This window comes from Camarhynchus parvulus, chromosome 20 (genome assembly GCF_901933205.1).
Source record: "Camarhynchus parvulus chromosome 20, STF_HiC, whole genome shotgun sequence".
In the NCBI taxonomy this organism is placed as follows: Eukaryota; Metazoa; Chordata; class Aves; order Passeriformes; family Thraupidae; genus Camarhynchus; species Camarhynchus parvulus.
The window spans coordinates 14,376,675-14,399,722 of NC_044590.1; the positions used below are offsets into that span (position 1 = coordinate 14,376,675).

General features: G+C 46.2%; 1 protein-coding gene across 1 annotated transcript in view; it reads left to right on the plus strand.

The window, feature by feature from the left end:
* NDRG3 (NDRG family member 3) overlaps positions 1-23,048 on the plus strand; it is a 58,711-nt gene that overhangs the window by 33,390 nt on the left and 2,273 nt on the right. Inside the window, exons 4-15 of the mRNA XM_030963062.1 lie at positions 12,814-12,919; positions 13,608-13,728; positions 14,216-14,278; positions 14,606-14,666; positions 16,247-16,333; positions 16,868-16,924; positions 18,115-18,218; positions 18,609-18,674; positions 19,140-19,191; positions 20,494-20,541; positions 21,170-21,205; positions 21,296-21,347. Of these exons, the coding sequence (XP_030818922.1) occupies positions 12,814-12,919; positions 13,608-13,728; positions 14,216-14,278; positions 14,606-14,666; positions 16,247-16,333; positions 16,868-16,924; positions 18,115-18,218; positions 18,609-18,674; positions 19,140-19,191; positions 20,494-20,541; positions 21,170-21,205; positions 21,296-21,347 (853 nt within the window). The remainder of the gene's footprint in view (positions 1-12,813; positions 12,920-13,607; positions 13,729-14,215; positions 14,279-14,605; positions 14,667-16,246; positions 16,334-16,867; positions 16,925-18,114; positions 18,219-18,608; positions 18,675-19,139; positions 19,192-20,493; positions 20,542-21,169; positions 21,206-21,295; positions 21,348-23,048) is intronic.

Here is a 23,048-nt window from a genome sequence, read left to right on the forward strand (position 1 = left end):
TGGACTTTTCTTTAAACAGAGCCCCAGATCGGAAGCTGGGCAAACCCCACAGAAACCTGGCACTGCAGTCACCATGCTGCACACTCAGCATGTCCCAGAGCTGTGGTTGTCCTCTCCAGGGCTGAGCTTTGGGAAAAGCTGGGTGGTCTGCAGCCAGGGAGTGGTACTCTGGGGAGTGCTGGGCCAGGAAGGACAGGCTTGTTGCTTCTGTGCTTTACTATAGATCACCAGTGAGCTGGTGGTCATGGCAACAGTGGGGCAGGAGGCAAGATGTTCTTTCTGGGAAAACATGTAATTAATGTAGAATACCTTTTTTTTTTTTTTTTTTTTTTAGCAAGATGTTAACACGGTGTCTCTCATGACTGTAAATATTGTCCCAGCCTCACCTTCCTCCAGCATCTCTCCCTGCAAGGTGTAGTTTCGGGGCACACCTGGCTTGAAATTCCCCCCACATCATAGCTGGAAAGTACTGCAAGGGCTGGTTTAAGTCTCTGAAATCTGCCAGAGAGGATGGATGCTGTGTTGGATCCTTGGGTTTTCTGTCTCAGTTGCTAGTACCAGGAACTGTGCTTACACATGGAGACTGAGCTTGTGTCCTGTGAAAGATTACTGCTGCTTTTTAATTTAGCAAAGCACATCTGGCTGCCACATCCAGGCCTCTGTGAAACTTGTGTGGCTTTACCAGTGTCAGGGGAATTTGAAGTGAAGGAGGTTACCAGGGCTTTCAGAGGAAGGGACATCCTCTTGTGCCCCACCCACTTAGGCTGGGGCAGTGTTTTAATTTGTCCTGAGTTTCACAGGGAGGAAGAGCCTTGGGGAGGATTTCAGTTTGACAAGAATAGGCACAAACTGGCCACAGACTGATGAAAGCTGATAACTGGAAGATGATTTCCAGTTACAGTGCAGTGAAGCTCTCAATCAGCTTCCAATAGCAGCAACATCTGCAAGGACCCCGGTGAGTTTTAAGGCAAAATTTAAAGAATTTGTGAGATAGATTTTATTATCTTATACAGTGTAGTGTTTACAATATGAGACCATGGCATCAGTGTTGCGAGATCTGCATTTCACACCTTTTTATTTTTCTAATAGTTGAAGAAAAGCTGTTTTAAATGGAGTTAAAGCTGTAGTTTTGACTGGGGCTGACCACATCCTGAGCTGTGCTTGCAGGGCTGCAGACAGTGCAGTGAGGGAAAGGGGTGGTGAGGGAAGGGTGAGCCTCTGTCAGCACTGTTGATAACCCTGTCAGCAGTGCAAATCCAATGTGTTTCCTGTTGGAACACATCCTGTTTTATTTGTCTGTATTACTCTGTGCCCTTGGCCTTGAGGTCATTTGCTGTAACTCTATGCTAGAATTTCACAGAGTGTGCTGAGTTGGAAGGGACCCACAAGAATCATTGAGTCCAACTCTTAAGTGAATGGCCCATATTGAACCCACCATCTCTGGTGTTATTAGCACCATGCTCTTAACCAACTGAACTAACCTCAGGGTCCCAGCTCCTTCCAGGACTGACTGATGTTCCTGCCCTAGCTTCTCCTTGGATACAACCAGAGTAACAGCCACCCTCAGTGTTAGTTGTGTGGTGCTTTTAGACCTCCCTCTGTCTGAAATTTGGAATTTCAAAATATTCTCCACAGCTGGGCCATGCTTATGAATGGGAGAAGTGTTTAATCCCATCTCAGGAACATGTCATTAGCACTGTCACTGACTCTAGGAGGTGTGTAGGACCAGGCACACAGGTTCCCCACACTATTTTCTGTATATTTGACATGTGTTACTTTTCATTGGAACATGTATATTTAAGGTTTGTAAGGTCTTTCCTTTGGTGAAAAGGGGTAATGCCATTGTGAATTTCTATTAATTTCCCTGTATGTTTAGTTTTATTTTTGAGTAACTTTCCAGGATCAGATCAGAGCAAAGTCAACAGCGCAAGTTTCTTCTTCTTCCTACTTCTGAAGTTTGTTATTCTGGGGTGAATGTATGTGAGGAAGCTTTTAGCTTTTCTGGTACAGCTGACTTCCAGATACAGCTGTCCTGGTTTTCTTAAACTGTTCATATGCAAGCAACAAAAGCTAACCCTGATACATAACAGATTGCCTGGGTGTCAGTAAACAACCCCACATAATCTGGTAGCTGCAGTGGAGATGAAGTGGAGAGCTGGCACGGGGGCTCAGCAGTCTTTATCAATATGAATTTAGGTTATTCTCAGAACTAAAAAACATTAACCTAAATCTGAGACCTACATTTTACTTGAAAGCAGTATGAACCCTAATGAAGTCTAGGCTTGGCTTTTTCCAATGTCCATGGGCAGATGGTCAAATAAATGGTCTGGAATGCTGATGGACAGATGGTATGGTGATCTCTTAATTAATCTGCACTGTTAATAGAGCTGTGCCTGTGCTTTTATTATTATCTGCAGACCCTCTGCTGCTTTCAGGAGTAGATGTTCTGTCTCAGCCTACAGCTCTCTCTTCTTTTCCAGATTATTTGCTTTAAATAGAAATGAAGGAATATGCTGATATATTTGTAAAACTATCCAACTAAACCTGTGTTATGTTTCAGTCTGAAATAAGATGGCATTTGATCTGATTAGTTGATTTGATCATTTGAGCTGCCTCTACTGCTTCCCACCAACAGGAAGGCAGAGAAGTGTTTGGCTTTTCAGCACACACCATGCAGAAGTGGACTTGGAGTGTGGAGGTGGTCTGCGATTTGGCTGAGTATTTGCAGAAAGCTCTTGAGGAGGAGGTGTGAATAAGTAAGTCCAGGACATGCAGGGTTCATCTGAAACAGAAAGGACAAGGCATGCATAAACCCATGGAGGAAAGAAATTGTCTGGTATAAAAATGTGCTGTCTTGCTGGCATTAATGGAAACTGTGGAGTTACTCAGTTGCTTGTGCCCGGAGTAAAACACGGCACAATGTTTGCAGAGTTAATGTCAGACCTTGATAAGGAATTTTTTGCCACTTACTTTTACTGAAAGTGTCACTTTTCAATAAGCACATGTTTGTACTGATTCAGTTTTGGAGAAGTTCTTTTGCAAGTATGTAAACTTAAAAGTAGTTTGAAGCTTTTTGAATATGCATTTTTAAAAGTTTGCTTATCCTTGCCTAGTCTCTTCACTTTATTTTTACTTGCTCTGCTCTCAAAAAGGATATGTGCTGCTGAGAGGTTATTGACATATTCCACTGTGTGCATTTCCTGATGTTGGAGGGGTTGAATTGAAACTGTCCTCATTTTTTGAAACTGTGTTCATTTTTCATTTAAGACAGCTTGTGAATACTACCCTGTGACATTGATTACAAGATGTTTTAAGGCATCTTCTGTTTACTGTGCTGAGATAAAATAGACTGTTAGCACTTTTGAAGAAGGGTTTGCTTTCTTTGTGTGAATAATGGGAGCTGTTCTCATCCCTATTGAAACATTTTGTCTGGGATATTGAGGGCCATTTTCCTCTGATTTGTACAACGAGTTCTTTTGATTAAAGTTCTAGAGTGAAATTAATTAGAACACATAAGATGTTTTGATCTAGAAAGCAAGTCTATTTAATACCTGCTAGATTAATGCTGCTCCTAATCTTATTAAAACTAGCATCACCACTAAAGTACTGGTTTTGACTTCTGACATCACAGCAAAAAACACTGTAAAGATAACAATTACTAAAATAGAATTTTATTTTGGCCTCATTTTTTTGCATAATTTATGTTTCTTGGGAAGCTTTTCCTGTGATTCCTCCCATCTGGTTTTCTGTCTAAAAGCTCACTTTTTTTGTAAAACCGCCATGTTGAGTTCTGAAAAGTTTTAACTAGCTGGACTTGGACTGAAACATGACTCTTACTTCTAAATGTATGTGCACAGTCCTTCCCTGGGATTTACATAAACATTAGTTTTGCTTTCTGTATTCTGTGATAACAGTGTGCCGAAGGGGTGATTATGCATTTGTAATATTTGAAGTTCCTGTACTTTTTATGTTCTTGTGAGTGAGTTTTTAGAGCAAAGCAAATAAACGTGCTTTAGGTTGAGCCATTTTCATCCATTATGCAACATCCATTAATGGTATTTCACAGCAATTAATGAGTAACTGTACTACCAGGTTTAATTCAATGCAGTTCTAGTTCCCAGGGATGTGGAAAAGTTGGAGACACAGAACACAGCCCCACATTCTCTTCTTCAAGAGATTTTAAGATGTTCACTGTCTTGAGCAAGGTACTCAGACTGGGTATGCAGACTGGGACATCATATCAGTAGGAGGACTGTCCTTGGCTAGAAACATGGCCCTTGGCTTACCTTCCAGGTTCCTTGAGGAGTTAAGGTGGTCTGGGGTCTAGCAGTCTCACAAACTATTTCAGGCTCACCTGTGTATTAGCACATTCAGATTTCTGTTGTGCAGGCTTCAGGTTTACAAAGGCTATGTGTCTGCAGGTGGTGGCATCTTTAGTCCGCTGCCCAAGGGATGGGAGAGAGCCAGAGGTTCTCTGTTCTGTTTGCAGCCCAGGGGGAAGGCTGCAGTCTCACACTCTGCTGTCTCAGAACAACAGTGCAGAATGCCCCTGTGCCAGCCCTGCACAGAGCAGAGCTCAGCTGCCATGGTTTAATTCACCCTGAACTATTACAGATCTAGGCAGGTCCAGTTTCCTGCCTTAGGTGGGGAAGGGGGGGATCTACTCTCAGAGCAGGAGTAAGAGGAACCATGTATTCCTCAGTCTGTGCTGGGTGCCTTGCTCATGACACTGGGTACTTAACTGGAGCGCAAGAAAGTTGTGGTTTTAACTGCTTCTTGTAACTCATGGGCAGGGGCAGGGCAGGAGATGGAGAAGTGCATCTTTCTACATCTCAGACATGTTGTCATGAATTGCTTACTGGTCTCAGCATTGCATGGTTGTAGGGGTTTGTGATTTCTGCTTTGGGAGCACAAACCCAACCTGTCAGCCATGCTTGTGTTGTAGCTCACTTGACTGAGTTCCTTTGACTGCAAAGCCAATGTCTATTCTCTGGCAGGATCTGTGTTTGGAAGTGACTTGCCAGTTCTTGCTGGCTGACACTGAGCATTAGCAAGGGTCACAGAGAGGGAGTGGGTCCATCCTTCACCGTCACCTGCCTTTGGAACAGGTGCTTGTAACTCTGTCTCCTGATGCTTTTGAGTTTGTGTAAGCAGATTGAATATCTCATTCTTCTGCTGCTCTCAATTCTCACTCAGAATTTCTCTTATTTAACACTTAATCCAATTACACAGAGTACCAGAAACTATTGCTTGCCTGCATAGATCATATTATGTTTTCTATTAATAAATTCCTGCTCTGTATGGAAGTGACCAATTTACTTCAAGACGTTGTTTTAAATCTGATTTTGATTTGCTTCCTATGCAGCCATCTCCTTCAACTCTACAATTTCCAAAATAATTTTGCACTGAGAAGGAGCTGGGAAGCACTCAGCTGCCAGCTGCCTTAAGGTTGGCAGTATTATAATGGGAAGAGTTACCAGGTGGTGATGTTTTACAGTCTTAAATATTTTTTTCTTATCTTACAGTCATAGTTTATGGTATTGTTTTAGTAATGTGTAGAAATTTGAGGGCAGCTCTTGCCGAGAGGAAGACAATGGAGTCTCTGTTTTAGTCTCTCCGTAGTTAGTGGCTGGGATAGGCTGCTCCAGGAGCATGACATGGTTGGTTTTCACCTTTGCCAGGACTGGCAAAGATGATGTAAAGTAAATAGCTGTAGCCACAGAGTCAGTGAAAACGGGAGAGCCTGCTCTGAGTAATCTGCATCTCTTCCACCTTACAGCAAAGCAGCAGAGGCAGTTCTCTTTGCCTTAGGTGAACCCAGAACTGAATATCCTTAAGTTGAAAGATTTTTGGGGATGTTTCTAGCCCTATGCTACTTCAGATATTCAGCAAGCTTGAGCAGAGTACAAGCAACAGATGCTTTGCTGCTCTGTGTTCTCCCATGTTTTCATGTTAGAAAAAATTTTTGAAGAGATTTCACAATGTGTTCTTTATTGCCAATCTCCAAATCAAATAAAATCCCAATTTTTAAGGAACTAATTTTGAACTTTGAGAGCTTCACATTGGGAGTAAAACTCATCTGGTAATGCCAAAAAAGAAGCTTAATAAATTAGTCATGAAAAGCACTGGTAATATGAATTCTAGTCATTAATCATTCCCACCGTGAAACAAATGGTTTCTTCAACCTTTAATAACCTTTAAAACTTAAGTACTGGATCACACTGTGACCTGGGTTTGTGGGAGCATAGCTGGAATTTGGACTGCTACCTCTGCTTCCTGTGAGTTTCTGGAGCTCAAGCATTGAGAACCTCTGGAGCTGCCGTTGGATGCCTCACTCCTTCACTCAGAATGTTTTTTCTCAATATGGGAATTTTTTTGTGGTGTTAAGGAAACTTCCCTGTCCAGTCCCCCCAGAGCTACTCTGGTAGTCACTCGCACCACCTGAACTGGGACCAAGCTTCTGGCAGCTCACATCCCACACTCAGTCACAGCAGGTTTCTTACTGCTTCTACCCCAGGTTTTCCATAGCAGAGTCACAGATGTCCAGATCCCTAAGATAATTTAATCATGGTACAAAAGCTAAATAGCAAAGCAACAAAGAGCTCGAGCTGCTGCCTCCAAAGAGGGACCCCAAACAGAGGATCCCCTGGGGTTTCATCACTTCACAGCACAGGGAAGGTCTGAGGGTCCTCAGCTGCTGCAGTGTCTCTGAGTCTGGGTCCCCTCTCTTGGCCTCAGGTCCTTGGCCCCTTTTCTGCAAAGGTTCTTCAGTTTATGGCCTCTTGCTGCGAGCTTAGGCTCCTGCCCCTCCAGAGCTCAACCAGCAGTTCCATTGCAGCTATACCTGAAGCTACTGGCACTGAATGGATTCTTTACAGGTGGAACCTGTCAGTGGCACTGTAATTGTTTCCCTCTCTGGCCAAAGGCAGAGGGTCGCAGTCAGAAATGGTTCCTACATTTGAACCTTTTTACCATGTGTCTACTTCTTTCTGTAATCAGTCCCACAGTAGATTTAGGCTTTGTCAGTCATAGTTGGGTGTGGGTTTTCCTCTTGAGTTTGAGAAACATTCAGAAGTGTTAAGGGCAAATGGAGTAATGTCCTGGCCTTATCTGACCAGCAAATGCCCAGCAAGGAATGCCTTCCAGCAGTTACTGTCTGAGTTTGATCTCAGATATTTTAAAGTTTCTCTTGGGTTGTGTTTTACCACTTTCCAGTATCTGAGCCACTATGGTTCACACACACTTCTGAAGTGCAGGGCTCTTTGATCAAGAGCAGAGATTCTCAGGAGCTGGCACTATAGAGATTATAGCAAAACTCACAGGACAGTGAACCCAACCCTGCACTCCTGCCTACAGATTTCTGTAAGACCATCAGCTCACTGGACATGGGGCAGGGCAGAGGGACAGGAGAAAGACTCTTTCCAGTAGCACTTCATCATGAAGTCAGCCAATCAAAGTTGCATCTGTTACATGGTAACAACACTGCATTTTGGCCACAAACTTCTATGGAGCAGCAGGTTAAGGAGCTCCAGAGCATGAGAAGCCATCGTTGATATTATTCTGAGGGCAGAGAAATGTATTCTGTGCCTTCCAAGAGCTGCTCTGCGATGGGAACCATAATGTATTCCAGATCAACATCCTTGGGGAAAAGGAAAAAACTAACCAGCAAACCACAGAAAACTTCACTAGTTTTGTACTCGAAGTTCAGAACAAAGCCTGCACAGAAATAGAGAAGATTGTTGAGCATAAATTGAGCAGAGAGCACATGCCCACTATCCATTGCAGCAGAGACAAGGAATGGTGCCAGAAAGCCATCATGTCTAACAGAAGGGCAGGGAGGTTATCGTAAACAAAGCATTTTTTAAAAAGCTAGAGAAAATGGAAGAGGTTATGAACTCTAACAGGTTAAATATATGAACAGAGGGGATTTTGAGAGATGATTTGCAAAGGGGAAAAACCCAACTTTCTTGTTTCAGATCTGTCAAAATGGAAACTGGAAAAGAGGCTTACAGCTAGTCATAGCAGAAAAACTAAACATAATTTTTTCTGCATGCAGGCTTGGCACAGAGCAATTCACAGAGTGCACTGTGCTGGAATGCTCTTTGTGGGGAGTCAGCGCAGATCCTGCCTTACCCCACAGTGCCTGCTGCAGAGGCTCTACAAAAATAACATTTATGCATTTGTAGCAGGTTGCCAGAACTGGAAGTATCAACCCAGGAGTTTTAAATAAGTTTAAAGAATAAATGGTTGAGGCGTTAAGTGAGAGGTTATGCTCCTCTGTTGAACCTGCCATGGTGCCCAATGATTCAGCTGCCAGACATTTTATAAGACAGATCAGAATTCAGAGGAATTCTGGAAATTCACTGACCAACTATACCAGACAGACTGATACAATTAGCAGAGTACAGTGGATCAATGACACTGATAAATATTGGGAAAGGGTAATGTAAGTTTTTAAATGGAAGAAGTCCTGCTCTGCAGAGCTGTTGGAATTCTTCATATGAATCAGTAGTGATATAAATAAAGATAATTCAGTCAATGCAGCCTATTTGGATTTCCAAGAGACAGGACCAAGAAGAGTCTTAAGACATATCTCTTAAGGGACTTAGGAGACCATGGAATCAGAAAAGAAGTCCACTGATGGATGAAATACTTACTAAAAAAACCCAGCATTTGTCTTCACAGTCAAGATCACTTGAGGAGCACTGTGGAGGTCTGTACTGGGATCTGTGCTGCTTAAATATACTCTTTAGAGGTATGGAAAAAGTGATGGAAGGTGCACTGACAAAACTTACCTGCCTTTGGGTAAACAAAATGTGCTGCACATTGAGTCAAACCTTCCTAGAGTGGAAAATGAAAGCATGGGCTCAGAGCAGATGATAACCCGGAGGCGTAGCACCTTAACATTGCAGGGAATGAGTGACAATGTCAGCACAGGGCTTGTGGCTTTCAGCAAAGCAAATAAATCCTTGTTCATCAGGAACAGAGAACAAAGCAACTCCATTGTGCTGCTTTGTGCATCCACAACATGTGCCTACATGCGTTTGGCATCCTGCCGGGCCCCTTGGCTCAGCAAGGACAGAGCTCCCTGTGGCAGTTTTGGAGGACCAGCAGTATGGTCAGGGTCAGCTGCTGTACCAGGGCTGGCTGGATAGTCGCAAGCACATCAGCCCAGAAAGAAGCATGTGAGGGGCACGAGCTGTTAGGGTATCGCTTCTGGGGAGTATGGAAATGGGGTCAGTTGCTCCCCAGCTTCCAAACCAAAGGCAAGGGGATCTCATGCAAAATCAGCAGATACGAGATGGGGAATTATGTGGTTCTTTACACATTAATAAGGTTCTGCTGCTCTGGTCACAGGGGGAGAGCGGTACCAAAAGCACAAGTGTTGGGCAGTTGCAGCCCCATCCTCAGGAAGTTGAAAACCACACCTCCAGTTAAGGAAGTCTTACTGGACCTACAGATTGCCGGAAGCTGGGAAGTTACAAGATGGGAAACTGTTACAAGATGCAAGTGTTTGAGAACTCGTGTCACTTTATCCTTTTCTATGAGCACAGGCTCCTGAAGTCATCCCAGCAGGCTACAGGTGCAGCTGGTCTCCATGCCTTCTGTTCTTCCTTCATCATTGCTCTTCTCATTCCCAACCTCCAGGCACTGCTGGTGTTTGAAGCTATGAATCCCAGGTGCTCTGGGTGGATCAATGGCAGCTGCCTGCCCAGCCTCAGCAGCAAGTGTGGCGCTGGCAGTGCCCGCGGCTGCTGAGAGCCGGCTCTGGGAGCCACACTGCCTCTGCTACCCACCTCCTGTTTGCAGCAAGTGGGCTGCAGCTGCTGTTTATTTTTAGCTACCATACAAATAAAGGCAAAAGATGAAAATATCTTTTTTCACAAGAAAAACTTCTGATAAAGTTTTCAGCCCCTAAGTCAAAATTGAATTCTATTCAGCTCTTCAAAACACAACCTGTGGATCATGAGCTTCTCTTGCATTCATCTCCCTTATTTTAAAGACTGCAAGTTTGCAAAAGTCTTTCTGTCTCCTGGCCACAAGTTTTCCACCTGCCTTCTCATATCACTGCTTACCTGCACTAGACCAGATAAGCATTCAGACGTTAGCTGGAATTAGACAACTGCAAAGTAACAAACTTTGAATCTCTTTTCAAACTACACTGATATAGTGTGAGCAGAGAGCAGAAAGAAACTCAAGTGTGCCAGAATCTGGAAGTGTCTGTTACTTTCCAATATAACACTTCTGCACAAGCAGATGGCAAATACCAGGAGTGAACATGCCAGAATTGTGTTTTGGAACTGGGCAGCAGTTAGGCAGCTGTGAAGGGTGTCTACAAGAAGGACACGAAGAAAGTATGTTTGTCACGGGCAGAGGGTGCAGCCTGCAAAGTTCCTGTTCTCTCACTGAGTGCTCTGGTACCCACTGTAAGTGAGTTATTCTGCTCCACATTTGAGCAAGTAATAAGCCAGTAATAATGTAACTAAATAATAACTTTTGGGGGGCAGTTCAAGGTAGCAGTTGTATAAGGGTAGAGACTGTATTGTCATCTAAACCATAATACCTAAGCTTCAGTTTAAGCTTCCATCTCATGCTGTCCTGTGGCTTTGATACATAGGAGAGCTGTTGTGGAGACAAAGAAGTGATGGGGAGTCACACGCACGCTAATTGTGTGTCATCTGAAAATGGTTTTGTCCTTTGCAATCAGAGATTGACACAAAAGCCCTAAAACTCCAGGGAAAGTTTCAGAGAATAAAGTTTGCTGTAAAAACTGGCATTGAATCACTGGTAGGGAAACTGGGGGTAAAACTCAGTAAGTTCAAATGTAATTACAGAAAAGACTGTATTGCAGACATATTTCAATATCATCAGCTCTTTTGTTGCTTTCTTTGCTTTTCTCATTATTTTCTCAGTGTAGTGTTTGTGCTTCTGTTTGATAGTTGAGCTTTTGCTGCTGCCTGTAGAACCTCCCTCATCCCCTGCAGGCCTCCTCCCTTCATGAGCTGTGAGTCAATTTAATTGATCTTGTGATCAGGGCAAGGCTATTCCTTCTGCCACCCCATGCACTCCCCTTGAGCTCTGAACCAGAACCAGCATTTGCCAGACCACTCTATGAGCTTCTTAACTCACTGACCTGGCAGTAGTCTAACAAAGCAAGATTAATTAAGAAAAAAAGGTAACTGGATAGCTGCTTATGGAAGAGCCTAGCAAGTGCCAGAGCTGGCAGAGAGACCTGCTCTTAGTGGAAGTCCTTAGTCCAGCCCTCAGGGATGTAGGGAAGTGCAGGTCGGGGTCGCAGGCTCCAGTCACTTGGGCACTTGCTGCACTCTCCATTGAGTTTGCTGTGTTTCGCCCTTCCAGCCAGCTGCACTGCCAGTTGCCTTCTCCAAAAGTGGCCACTTTATTTAAAGGACTCATTAACACCTGTAGGCTTGGAGAGCACTAAACTGGAGTCCAGTGCTGTGGCTGCACAGCACATCCTTCAGAAGTGCAGGACAGAGCTTTGTCCAGCTCAGCAGAGCACTCCTGAGAGCTGAGACATGGGCAAGGGGCAGAGCCTGGAGGTTTGCTGGAGGCTGAGGAAGCAGGGACTGCACCCTGGGCTGCTTTGTGCAGCCTTGCTTTGAGGACAGGAATTCCTGCCACGTGGACACATGCTCACTTTGCACACATAGACGAGTCCTTTCCTACCCCCAATCTCCTCCTAAGGAAAAGGGAGCCAGATGAGCCTCAGATAAGGTAATGTCATCTGCAGATGGGTCTCTGCTGCTTTGTAGAGAAGTACTCCAGCTTCTGTACATGCATAACGTGACAGCTGCATGAAGGCAAAACCCAGCCCCATTCTGAGGACAAGAACAGAGAGGGGTGCCTTGTTATCCTTCAAAAACAAGCCTCGAGAAGGTTTCAGGCTACCTCATGTGATTTGGCTGGGCCAGTGTCCTTCTGTTGCCACACTCCTGGAGCAAGGGAAGAGAGAGGCTTTGGAGTCCTTGAAAAGAAGCACAGCTGGGTGAAGGAAGGTCTTGCACTGCAAGAACTAAATCAGTCTGCCCCACAACCAGCTCTCAAGAGTCCCCAGAAAGTGGATGAGGTGGATTTCTGATGTGCTGCAAGGCAGGTACATTCACCAGCCCTGTATTTGATTTAATGACTTTCAGGTTGTTCAAAATTACTGTTTAAAAAAAAATATTTCATATACTTTATGTAAACTAGTAAAACATATTTCTGAGGTTGTAATGTTCTGTCTTCAAGCTGAACCATGTGGCTTTTTCCTAAGCAGGCGTTTTCTTAATATCAAGAAAATAATTGGTGCTTTTTATAGTTACTATAAGAGCATGTCTCTCCATTGATTTCTGTAGATAGGACATCTACAAGTGATATTGTGTATCCAGCTTTCCTGACATCTCCACAGCTTTTCCAAAGTCCATAGATATTCCAGAGATCTTGATCATGAGAAGATGCAGCCTCAGACCATTTGCACATGTGTACAACAGCAAGCTGCTTTGGGCAGTGGTTGAACACAGAGATTGGATACAGAGATTTGACAGGATTGTGAATTGGCCAGGTTGGGTGGATCTTGGATCTGCTGTCCACCTGATACAGTGGACAGTATCCCTGCATGTGGCCTGGAGATGGATTGAGATGGTGTTTAAGGTCCCTTCCAACCCAAACCATCCTGTGATTTCAAGAGCTGTACTGTGGGTAGGAGAGCAGTGTTAACATGGAAATGAGGCCCTTGCTGCTGGCCCTCAGTTAGGGTTCCCTGTGAAGGCAGCACATGTAACACTGGGGCTCCTTCTTCTCTCTCTGCAGGAACATGACATTGAGACAGCTTTTGGAGTGGTTCATGTCACCATGCGGGGCACACCCAAGGGGAACAGACCTGTCATCCTCACATACCATGACATTGGCCTCAACCGTAAGCCCTTGCATTGCCAGGACCCTGAAAAAGTGATTATTCGTGGTATTTGCTTTTGAGCATGGGGAGTAGCAGGCCTGGTATGGAGCTGAGATGAGGTCATTCCAAGGTGAAAAGATAAAGGTCTTCAGGAGAGAGAGCACATGACATGCCCCTGTCCATTCTAACAGCCCTTGAAAGGTAGGGCCAAGGTGGGAAGATGGAAATAGGTCCACCCAACACACGGTAGTGCTCTAGCTGACTTGCTGCACTGTGTGATAGGGCATCCATTCCGTGGGTGCTGGGCAGGTGAACAAGTCCCTTCTACATGGCTGCAGCAGTAGTGTAATGTTCTGGTGGGTGCAGTTACTCTTTTGACATCTTCCCACCCAAAATGTACTGTTACCTGCACACAGGTACTTCTGTGTGAGTGCTTTAAGTACCCAGGTGCTGTGAGGCCCTGCTTTCCAGGGCACTGCAGGCTGACTGTTGTTTGTCTGCCTGCACTTCAGTCATGGTAATTCCATTGCTGAGACTCACTGCTGCATTGCAGTTTTATGCAGAGGCACAGCATGTACACCATCCAGCACCCACTGCCCTATGGTCTCCGTGGGGGCTTGAGCTCCTGCAGGTGTGTGCCGTGGTGTTTGGAGGGTGGCTTGCAATAAAACTTGAAGAAGTGTCTAATTTCTTCTTGTTGTTGTTTCAGACAAATCCTGTTTTAATGCATTCTTTAACTTTGAAGACATGCAAGAGATCACCCATCACTTTGCTGTGTGCCATGTGGATGCACCAGGCCAACAGGAAGGAGCCCCCCCATTCCCATCTGGGTAAGAGCTCTGCAGTCACCCATGTTGTTCAGTCTAGACTGAGGTAGCACCCAGTTTGAGCCAGCTGGGACTGCCAGGCTGAGTGTAGTCGTAAGCAGATGCCAGCAGCAGAGGAAATGGCAAGATGAGGAAGCTTCCCAAGGGTCATTCAGAGAACTCTCCAATTACTAAGACATGGGTAAAGCACTCACTAGGGCTAAGTCTGGTACCAACCTTCCTGACTTGAACATGAACCCAGCACACTAAAGTCGAGCTGGCATTTCATCTGTGCATCTTGCCACAGAAGTATGACTGCCCAAAGGACCACAGCTCTGTGTTAGTCTTGCTCTGAGGGATGGGATCCACTCAGTCAGCTGAAACATACGGTACTGGTGCACATTAATAACCTGTGCACGTCTGCCAGATGTTCTTTGTCCCTCCTACCTTGAGTGGAACTGGAAGGTAACCTTTGTCAGGCTGTATTTGGATGTGCTCCCTTGCTTTTCAGGTACCAGTATCCCAGTATGGATGAACTGGCTGAAATGTTACCTGCTGTTCTGACACACCTAAAGTAAGTCTCTGAAAGGAAATGGGGTGAGGCAGCTGGATACCTCTATTCCAGCATCTACTTCTGTCTCTGCTTGCCATGACTGATATGCTCACTGAGGTGTCCCAAGAGGCACAAGTATCTACTTACTAACCAAGGGGACCCTGTCCAGTTTTATGCTGGGGACACCATCTGCTACATGAAGCAATTTATGGCTGCTGTATCATTGCTGCATTGTTTTGAAAACAAACCATAAGTGCACAGCTGGATACAGAGGGGAAAGGCTTTGCCTCTAGGGATGCTTCAGCTGAGTAAGTTAGTTGTGCTGACTGTGAAATGCCTGTATTTCAGCCTGAAAAGCTTCATTGGGATTGGCCTAGGCGCTGGTGCTTATGTCCTCAGCAGGTGTGCAGTAAGTATCTCTTCATTGCTTGTGACTCATGTGGGCTGTGGTCATCGTTGTGGGGCACGGGCAAAGTAACATTCAGTAATTACAGCAGGTCTGCAGGGAGCCATGGGAGAGCTACCTCCATCCAGATGGTTGTGTTGGAGCAGTCAGGGTTACTCTGAAGCTGTACCAGGCATGGAAACATTGTAATGTGATGCCTTTGAGTCAGCAGAGCCCATCCTGAGTGCTAGTAATAGTCAGTCTTGAATCTTCACAGAGACCGGCTGCACTACTGTGTGCTGTGTCCACTGTTTGTGGCACCTAAGAATGGATGTGGTCACGTACTCCAAAGTGGTGTTGATGTGGAATGTGCTTTGTCACTGGAAGGAAGCAGATTTTGCTCCACCCTTACACAAGAGAGCTGCTTCTATTTCGGTACCCGCTTATACATATCTCTTCAGTGTAGTGTTCATGTGAAATCAGTGGATATTGTTTAGTATGATACAGGAATTTATCGGGAATTCACCTGAGTCTTTCACAGTTACTGCTAAAAAATCCCAGGAAATCTGACATTTTCAGTAAAATTTACTTCAGGTTGTTGTGTGCAGAGAGTTGCCAGTTGTTTAGGCCACTATAATTTCTTCAAGCCATTGTGCTGGGCAGCTGCCCCTCCTTACACAAAGTTCTCTGTTTCCCATTCCCTACAGTCAGGATTGAGCTGGGGCAGTGTGAGGCATTGGTGTTTCACTGTTCCTTGCCTTCTGTATCTTGGATAGTTTTCAGCCTTGCTAAAGAGAAGTTTGTGCAAATCAGCCTTAGTCCTCAACGAAGTGCCACAAGTGTGCCCTTGACACACTCCCTGGGCTGCGGGCAATTTCCTGCTGAGGACAGAGATGTTTCCTTCTCCTTTGCATCAGTGCAGCAGAACAGGAGAGCTGCCTTGGAGTGAGCCCAGAACTCAGCAGAGGCTGGTTGCCTCTGATTTCTGAGTTTGTATTTGCAAGCAGTTCTCGTAAGTGCTTTGTACCTGTGCAGCCCAGGTACAGCCTGAGGCACACTGGAGGGTTTTGGGTTGCTGGATGGAGCAGGGGAAGGGGTGTCTGCAGGGCGGGGGGTGCAGCAGGGGTGCTGCCTGGGGAGAGGGTGCCCCTGTAGCTCAAGCTTTCGATACTGCAGGGGCTTGGGGGGGCTCAGCACTAACTCCCCTGCTGTTTGCCCCATTTGCACTGGGAAAACTGCCTCTTCCTTGAGGAGAATGAGGTGCTCTCCAGGCACAGTAGCTCATCGAGGTTCTTCGCAGAGGTGCTGGATTGGAGCAAAGAAGGTTGCTGATCCCTGTAACACACAGGGCTTGAGCAGGACCTGCAGCTGTGCTAGGCATACAGGTCAGAAGGCACTGCTGAGTCTATAGGTGCTGTGGAGCACCTCAGTGCCACAAATGAGTCAGGTCTGGTCTTGCTGGGAGCCACTGGTTACCCGGCACAGAGGAGCTCCCTAGTTTGTCTTGCACCTTTTGCAAGAAGCTTTCCAGCTGCTGCACCAGCTGTTGACCACTGTGTGGACTGAATCATCCTTCTGAGTGTGCCTCCGCTCTCTCCCCACAGCTCAGCCACCCTGACCTGGTGGAGGGACTTGTTCTTATTAATGTTGATCCATGTGCAAAGGGGTGGATTGACTGGGCAGCATCCAAGGTGAGATTCTGCTTTCCCACACATGTGCTCTCCACAGCACCTAATGAACAGTGTGTAGAGTAAAAAAAAAAGGACAGAATACAGGATATTTTCCATTTCTGGCGAAAACTGTACAATTTCATTTCTTGTCCCTGCTGCATTCTAAGTTTGGATATAGTATGGTCTCTGCCAGAGGAGCATGGTTGGGTGTGATCATGTGAATGAGAAATGCAGATAAACTGCTTGGATCACTCAGCTTTCCTCTAATTCCTCTGCTTGCAGGCTTCATTTTGATTGATATTGAGTGAATCCCTTAATTATTCTCTTATTCTGGTCCCTTGAAGTTATTTAAGGTTTCCGTTTTTTTGGAGAGCTGGGTTGTATATACAGTTTCTTTGAAGCTTTGCATGTCCATCCCAAGCTTCAGGCATTTGCTTCTTATATAATATGAATAGTTTCTTCATTGTTTCCTTTACTCTGAGTAGCTGTTTTGCAATGTGTGATGAAAACTGCACTTTCCTGTTACTCTCCTCCTCATTCATGGTCACTCTTCAGTTTTCAGGCTGGACAACGAACATAGTGGATATTGTCTTGGCACATCATTTTGGCCATGTAAGTACCCAGCAGATGCTAATGTTGCCTGTGCAACTGTGCATGGAGCTATAACTTCTGGATGTGTCTGCCCCCAAATAATTCTGGTCCATCAGACAAGGGTTGCCGCAGGTAGTACCATTTTCTCTGTGTGTCAAGCTCACATTGGGGTTAGCGTGCTGGGGGGCATTCACATCCTCACTCTTGCCCTCGCTGTCTCCAGGCCATGCACTGGTGATAGAACTCCTTTGTGGTGCCTGGGACACTGTCCACAGAAACAAGTGGCAGCCAGTTCTCTGTAGCCAGCATGGAAGCCTTCGGACTGTGGGTAGAGCACAGGCCAGCTGGGAGCTGGCAGTGGGATCTTGTATCTGTCCAGATGTTGAACTGCTGCATTCTGCTCTTCATTTTACCCTTCAGTTTCAGCAGAGGCAAACCAGCCCCTCCTGAAAACTTTGAATACAGCAATGCCTTCTGTTTGGGATTAGCTGTCTCTCAACCAGCAAGCTTACTGGGCAATGACAGGGATAGTGCCTTGTGCACAATGTATATGCCACACAGCAGATCAGTTCCTGACCTGGAGTCTTCTTGCAACAACACATCAACACTGAAAGGAATGCTTCCTTCTCCAGCATCACTTCCTCCTGTGCACCTCCTGCTCTCTTCCCACTGTCAAGCCCTTTCATTGTATGTAGTGCTTCTTCACATTCCCTGTTCTCTCTGGCTCTCTCAGAATGTAGTTTCTTCTTAGAACTGGCTGCTGGAATTGAACTTTCCCCTGGTCACAGTCTTACAGCTTAAGTATTTTTTTACTTTATTACATTTATTAGTATTATTATGTACTTTGCTTCTTAAACATTAAGCGTAAGTGGAAGACCTGCCAAACACAGAGTGATTTGTATCTGTGTAAGCATTACTGAGGCTTGGAGTTAACTAATCCCATCTCAGGATATTTGTACTCTGGCAGCAGCTTGTGCACTGTCAGTTGTAAAGTGTAGTTACATTACCAAAGCATGGCATGTACCAGCACATCACATGAACGCCTCATGTCTCTGGGATCCTTATGCAGTGTGGAGTTGCTGCCCTCTGTGTCACTGTTCACAGGGAATGACGTGTGTGGACGCGCTTTAATGCTTTGGCATTTTTATGACTGTTGCTTCTTTACTTGGGAAAAGTACTTCCTGTTCTTCAATTCTTCTACTTTTGTACAGGAGGAACTGCAGGCAAATCTAGATTTGATCCAAACATACAGGCTTCATATTGCGCAGGACATTAACCAAGATAACCTTCAGCTATTCCTCACCTCATACAACAGGTATCGGATACCTTTTTGCCTGATGGACAGCTCCCATAGCTTCCCCATAGCTCAGTAAATTTGCTGCCATATGTATTATCCTACTGGGTATTGTATCAGGGGAACCTTTGTCCTAAGCCTAGTTTTCAGCTGTTACCCTGAGCCAAACCTAGCCCTTGTGTCTGCCCGCAGGCGCTGTCACAACTCAGTAGCTCATCTCTGGGCACACAGCAATGTCATGAGAGGATAAATCCTGTTGTCTGGGGATGACTGCTGGGACTCCTGATCAGGGCATGATGCACAGAGTTGCCTGGGTGCTGGAGCCTGCACTCATGTTTGGATTTTGTGTCCCCTCATGATAATCAGTTTCCTCAGCAGATTAATGAAGAATTGTTCTGTTTTGTCTTTCAGTCGTAAAGATCTAGAAATTGAGAGACCAGTTGTTGGTGTCAATGAAATGACTGCAAAAACACTCAAGTAAGTTGTCTGAATCAGCCTATCTCAATTGCTGACTCTGCAGTCTCTTCAGCAGAAAAGATGATGTTGCTTCTCAGCAAGAACTGCGCCAAAATCAAGCACTGAGAAGACTGTCCAAGACACTCCCAGGCTGTCGTACAGGACTGTCAGCTGCAATGGGGCAGAGGTGTCTGGAAGTCCTCTCATTAAGAACACATTGAATTTCTCCAGAAGGCAGGGTCAGAGGCACATGTGTGCAACAGCAGTGCCAGTTGGTGTGCATGGAGAGGACAGTCTGGGTGCATCTGCAAGCCCTGGACAATTTTTTGGTACAGCAGAATGCCAAGGTGATGGCAGGCAGGGATTTTGCTGAGCCTTTTTTCTTTTGCTGAGCCTTTCATGAGGGTGTTGATTCACCAAGCTCAACCTTCTCAGAAACCCCTTTGATGCACTTGGAGTAACATCTCTGTTTTGGCTTTTGACCAGGTGCCCTGCCTTGCTTGTTGTTGGTGACAACTCACCTGCTGTGGAAGCAGTGGTATGTATCCATGAACTCTTTCCTCTTGTGACATTAACCCCACAAGTCACTTAGCAACCCTGCAGTGCTTTCACCTTGCTCAGAATTACAGACAGTGGCTCTTTGTCCCAAGCTCTTTTTCAGTCCTCCAGCTACTCATGGGAGAGCCAATGCTCAGGGGCCCTGAATGGCTCTCAGGGCCACTCCAAGGTGAGGATGGCAGAATCTGAATGAGCACCCTGCTCAACAGGTGATGCAAAGGATCCTGTTTGGGGTCATGCATCCTTCCCTGAGCTCTGCCAGGCTGCTGCCTGCAGTTTGGTTCAAGTCTTGAATTGCTATTGTTTTGCTGTTACTTTGGGGCTACCTGGGGATTAAAAATAACTGAGTGTGACTCCAGTTCTTGTGGTAGAGCTCTCTTAGAGTAGTGCATCACCAGGAAGGCAGCACTTATGAGCTCTGTCCTCTGCAGACACCCCTAACCCACTTCCCTCTCAGCACAGCTATAAGCGGGGCATGGCACAGGGTAGTGTGGTTGTGATGGATGTTGCTCCTCCCTGTCATCCAGGGATTGTGGGGAGACCAGGAGGTTGTGAACAAAAGCAGCTGTCTAAAACTGTGGAAGAGTATAGGAGTCTCCTTAAGCAGTAACTTGACATAAGAGCCATGCATGGAGAGCATTTTCTGGCCTTGGTCTGTTTGATCTGGAAGTCTGAAATTAAGTCTGCAAGTTTTGACTTTTCTAGGATACTATCCTTGAAGATTCCCATTGCTTACTTGCCACAGTACAGTAGAGGATAGGGTCTTCTGCATATTAGTGTGCCTGTCTGGCTGCCCAGGTTCCCTGCCCAGAATAACCTCCCCTACTGTGGTTGCTTTTCCTATAGAGTCTCTGCCTACTCTTTTTTTGCAGCAGTCTTACAGAGAAGATGTGGTTGTGGCCTCCTTGTCTGGCCAGGGGACTGAGTGACCTCCCTTATGCTGCATTGCACAGAAGTCTCCTTCCCTCCCAGTCTTGCTCTCAGAGCACAGAAGGTGCTCCAGGGTTTTATAGTGCATCCCCAAACTAGGGGATGATTTCACTTGAAGTCATGACCTGTCATCACAAGGTCCCTTTGATGGAACACCTGTCTTTCTTCCCTGGATCTTTTATTCATTGTTCACTTCTTACATGATCTCTACTTTCTTGCTTGGTCCTTCCTGGCTCCAGAGAAGTGACCATTGCTGAAGACAGCCACTGCTTCTGGTGCAGCTACTCCACATTTTACATCTGAGCCTTCGCATTTTCTGTGTGACACCATGTCCCTCTCTCCTTTTTTCTAGGTTGAATGCAATTCCCGTCTTGACCCAACCAAAACTACCCTTCTGAAGGCAAGTGCCACTCCAGAATCATTCTGGCCAGCATAAAGACACTATTTTTGTTAGCTCCACTTAGGTTTTTGCTTTCCATACATTTGGCTTTGAGAAGTTTTTGGACAGTCATTCAGAGCTGTGCTCTCTCCTCCATGGAGCCAGGGCTTGAGAGGGAAGCGTTTTTCAGGGAGTCCCCCAGTCCCTGCTTTGTGGCCACCTTCAACTGGCCAGGAAGACCCGTGGGAGTTAGCAGAGATGCCCTGCCTCCACCCTGCTCTCTGCAGCAACAACATCCTTTTTCCCAGCTTTGTGCTGGTCCTTTCCACCCTCACCTGTGGCCCTGCAATGTGCCCAACAGCGGCTGTATGGAAGTGCAAAGGGACAGGTTTGGGCAGAGTGGCTGGGAAGGTGCTGGGCCTCTGGAGTCTGGCCTGAGATCACTTGGTGACATGGCCTCCAAGGTGCAGGGTTCCCTCAGCAGCAGGTCCCTGAAGGTGTATCACCTTGGCCTTGCTCTGGTTGTAGAGGTGAGGTGGTGGAAACTTCAGTGTGGTGCTCTCAGCCTGGTGGGTGGGTGGTGCTGGCTTGGTTTGGGGTTGTGCTCCTGGGCAGGACAGCTCAACCTGCCTTTTGTTTCCTGCTGCAGATGGCCGACTGCGGGGGCTTGCCTCAGGTGGTTCAGGTGAGACACACCTTGGCTCTCCCATGGCATTTGAGGGCAGAAGAGCCCTTTGTTCTGCTTGCACTAAAGCCACTCTCTCTGTTTCCACAGCCTGGCAAGCTGACTGAAGCCTTCAAGTACTTTGTGCAGGGAATGGGTTACAGTAAGTGTCAAACACAATTTTGTGATGTGGAGCAGGGTTGTTGTGAAGGGAACTCAAGCTTTCTGGTCCGTCTGAACCCACTGGCATCTGTGTTCCTACCCCTGAGCTAGTGTGGTTGCCAGGAGATCCATCCATGCTGGAAAACCAGCTAGTGTGCTGACATGCCTTAGCAAGCCAGTGTTGTTCTCTGTGTTGGTGACTCCTTTCTGGTTGCTGGTGTTGGTAAAACCTTTTAAGTCTGTCTTTGTGCCAATCCAGAAAAATGTGTTCCCAAGAACAGCAAATCTGTGCATACCTTCTCCAAAGGAGAAGGAGGTAGCAGTGCAGCCCCATGACTAGTCCGGGTATGAGAGCTCCCCCGTTTCTCCTCAGATGTTCCTGTTTCTCTCAGACTCACCAGGGTGAAGCAATACTCCACAACAAATCCCTCTAATGGCAGAACAGGTTCCTGGGTGACTTCTGAGGCACTCAGGGAGCCCAGAGAGAGCTGTGCTTTGCACCAGTGCATGTCCTGCCCTATAGCTTCCTCACCATGCTTGGAGGCAGAAGATACTGTCACCTGAGTGTGTCTGACTAACAGCTGCTCAGCTCGCTGCCCTTGGTGTTCCTGAGGAATCAGAGGAGAAGGGCTTCTTTACTTCTGTATCTCCAAGAAGGGCTTTACTACTCAGGAACATCAGGAGAAGGGGCTTCTCAGTGCACTACAGCAGCTCTTTCTTGCCTATCGGGGTCAGGAGTTCCCTTTTGTGGATGACGAGCCTTCAAAAGCTGGAGTTAGGGAAGGGGTTGGTTTCTGTGACTGGCTGACCACTGACCATGGCCACCATAAGAGCTGGGACACTTGCAGTGGTCTCCTCACAGCTTTGCCAGATCATGGTCAGGGCTTAGCGGAACCTGTCCTTTTCCTGAGGGCTCTGCAGGTAACACACACATGTAGGACAGTCATCTTCTCCAATGCTGGCCAAAGGAACCTGATCCTGCAGAGGAGGATGCTGTGTGAGGAGGGTTCCACAGCCTCACTGAGAGTGTTTCAATGTTCACATCTCCTGTGTTCCTGGAGTTGGTAAAGACAGCAGCTACTGTTTTCAGAGCAAGGGGGAGCAGCACTTCAGCAGCACTTTGGTGGGGATCAGCTCTCTTGTCAATAGGACATGCAGCACTGGAGAAGGACAGGCCAATTTTCTCCTTGCGGAATTAGTGGCTGGTCCCAACATAGTTTTCCCAGCTTTCATGGGCAAGACTGTGGGACACTGTGGAGTGTGGTCAGTTCTCTTGGGGAGAACAAGGTAGAAGCAAAACACAGCTGGGCACTGCTAGAAATACAGAAACCAGTTCTCCAGCAGGTGTTCCTGTGTCTTCTGTACATAAGCTGAAGCAGCTGGATGTACTTTTGCTGACACTGCAGGTGGAAGGTACCAGCCTTGAAGGAGACTTGCAGCAGGAATCTGTCATCCCAAAGACATGAATTTCTGTCCCATATCTGGAGTTACACAGTATACCCTGGGGAAACCATATTTCTGTTGAGCCAGGTGTGGGGTGTGCAGTGGGGAGTTGCTGTCACCAGGTACAGTGTGATTTTCAGCTAAAGGCGTTGAAGAGATTTGGCCCTGATGGGTTTTTAGGTGAGCTTGGAATCTCCCTGAGATGCTTATTAGCAGCTGTTCTTACAAATCCTGGGAGCTTTCAGTGCAGTGTACGAGC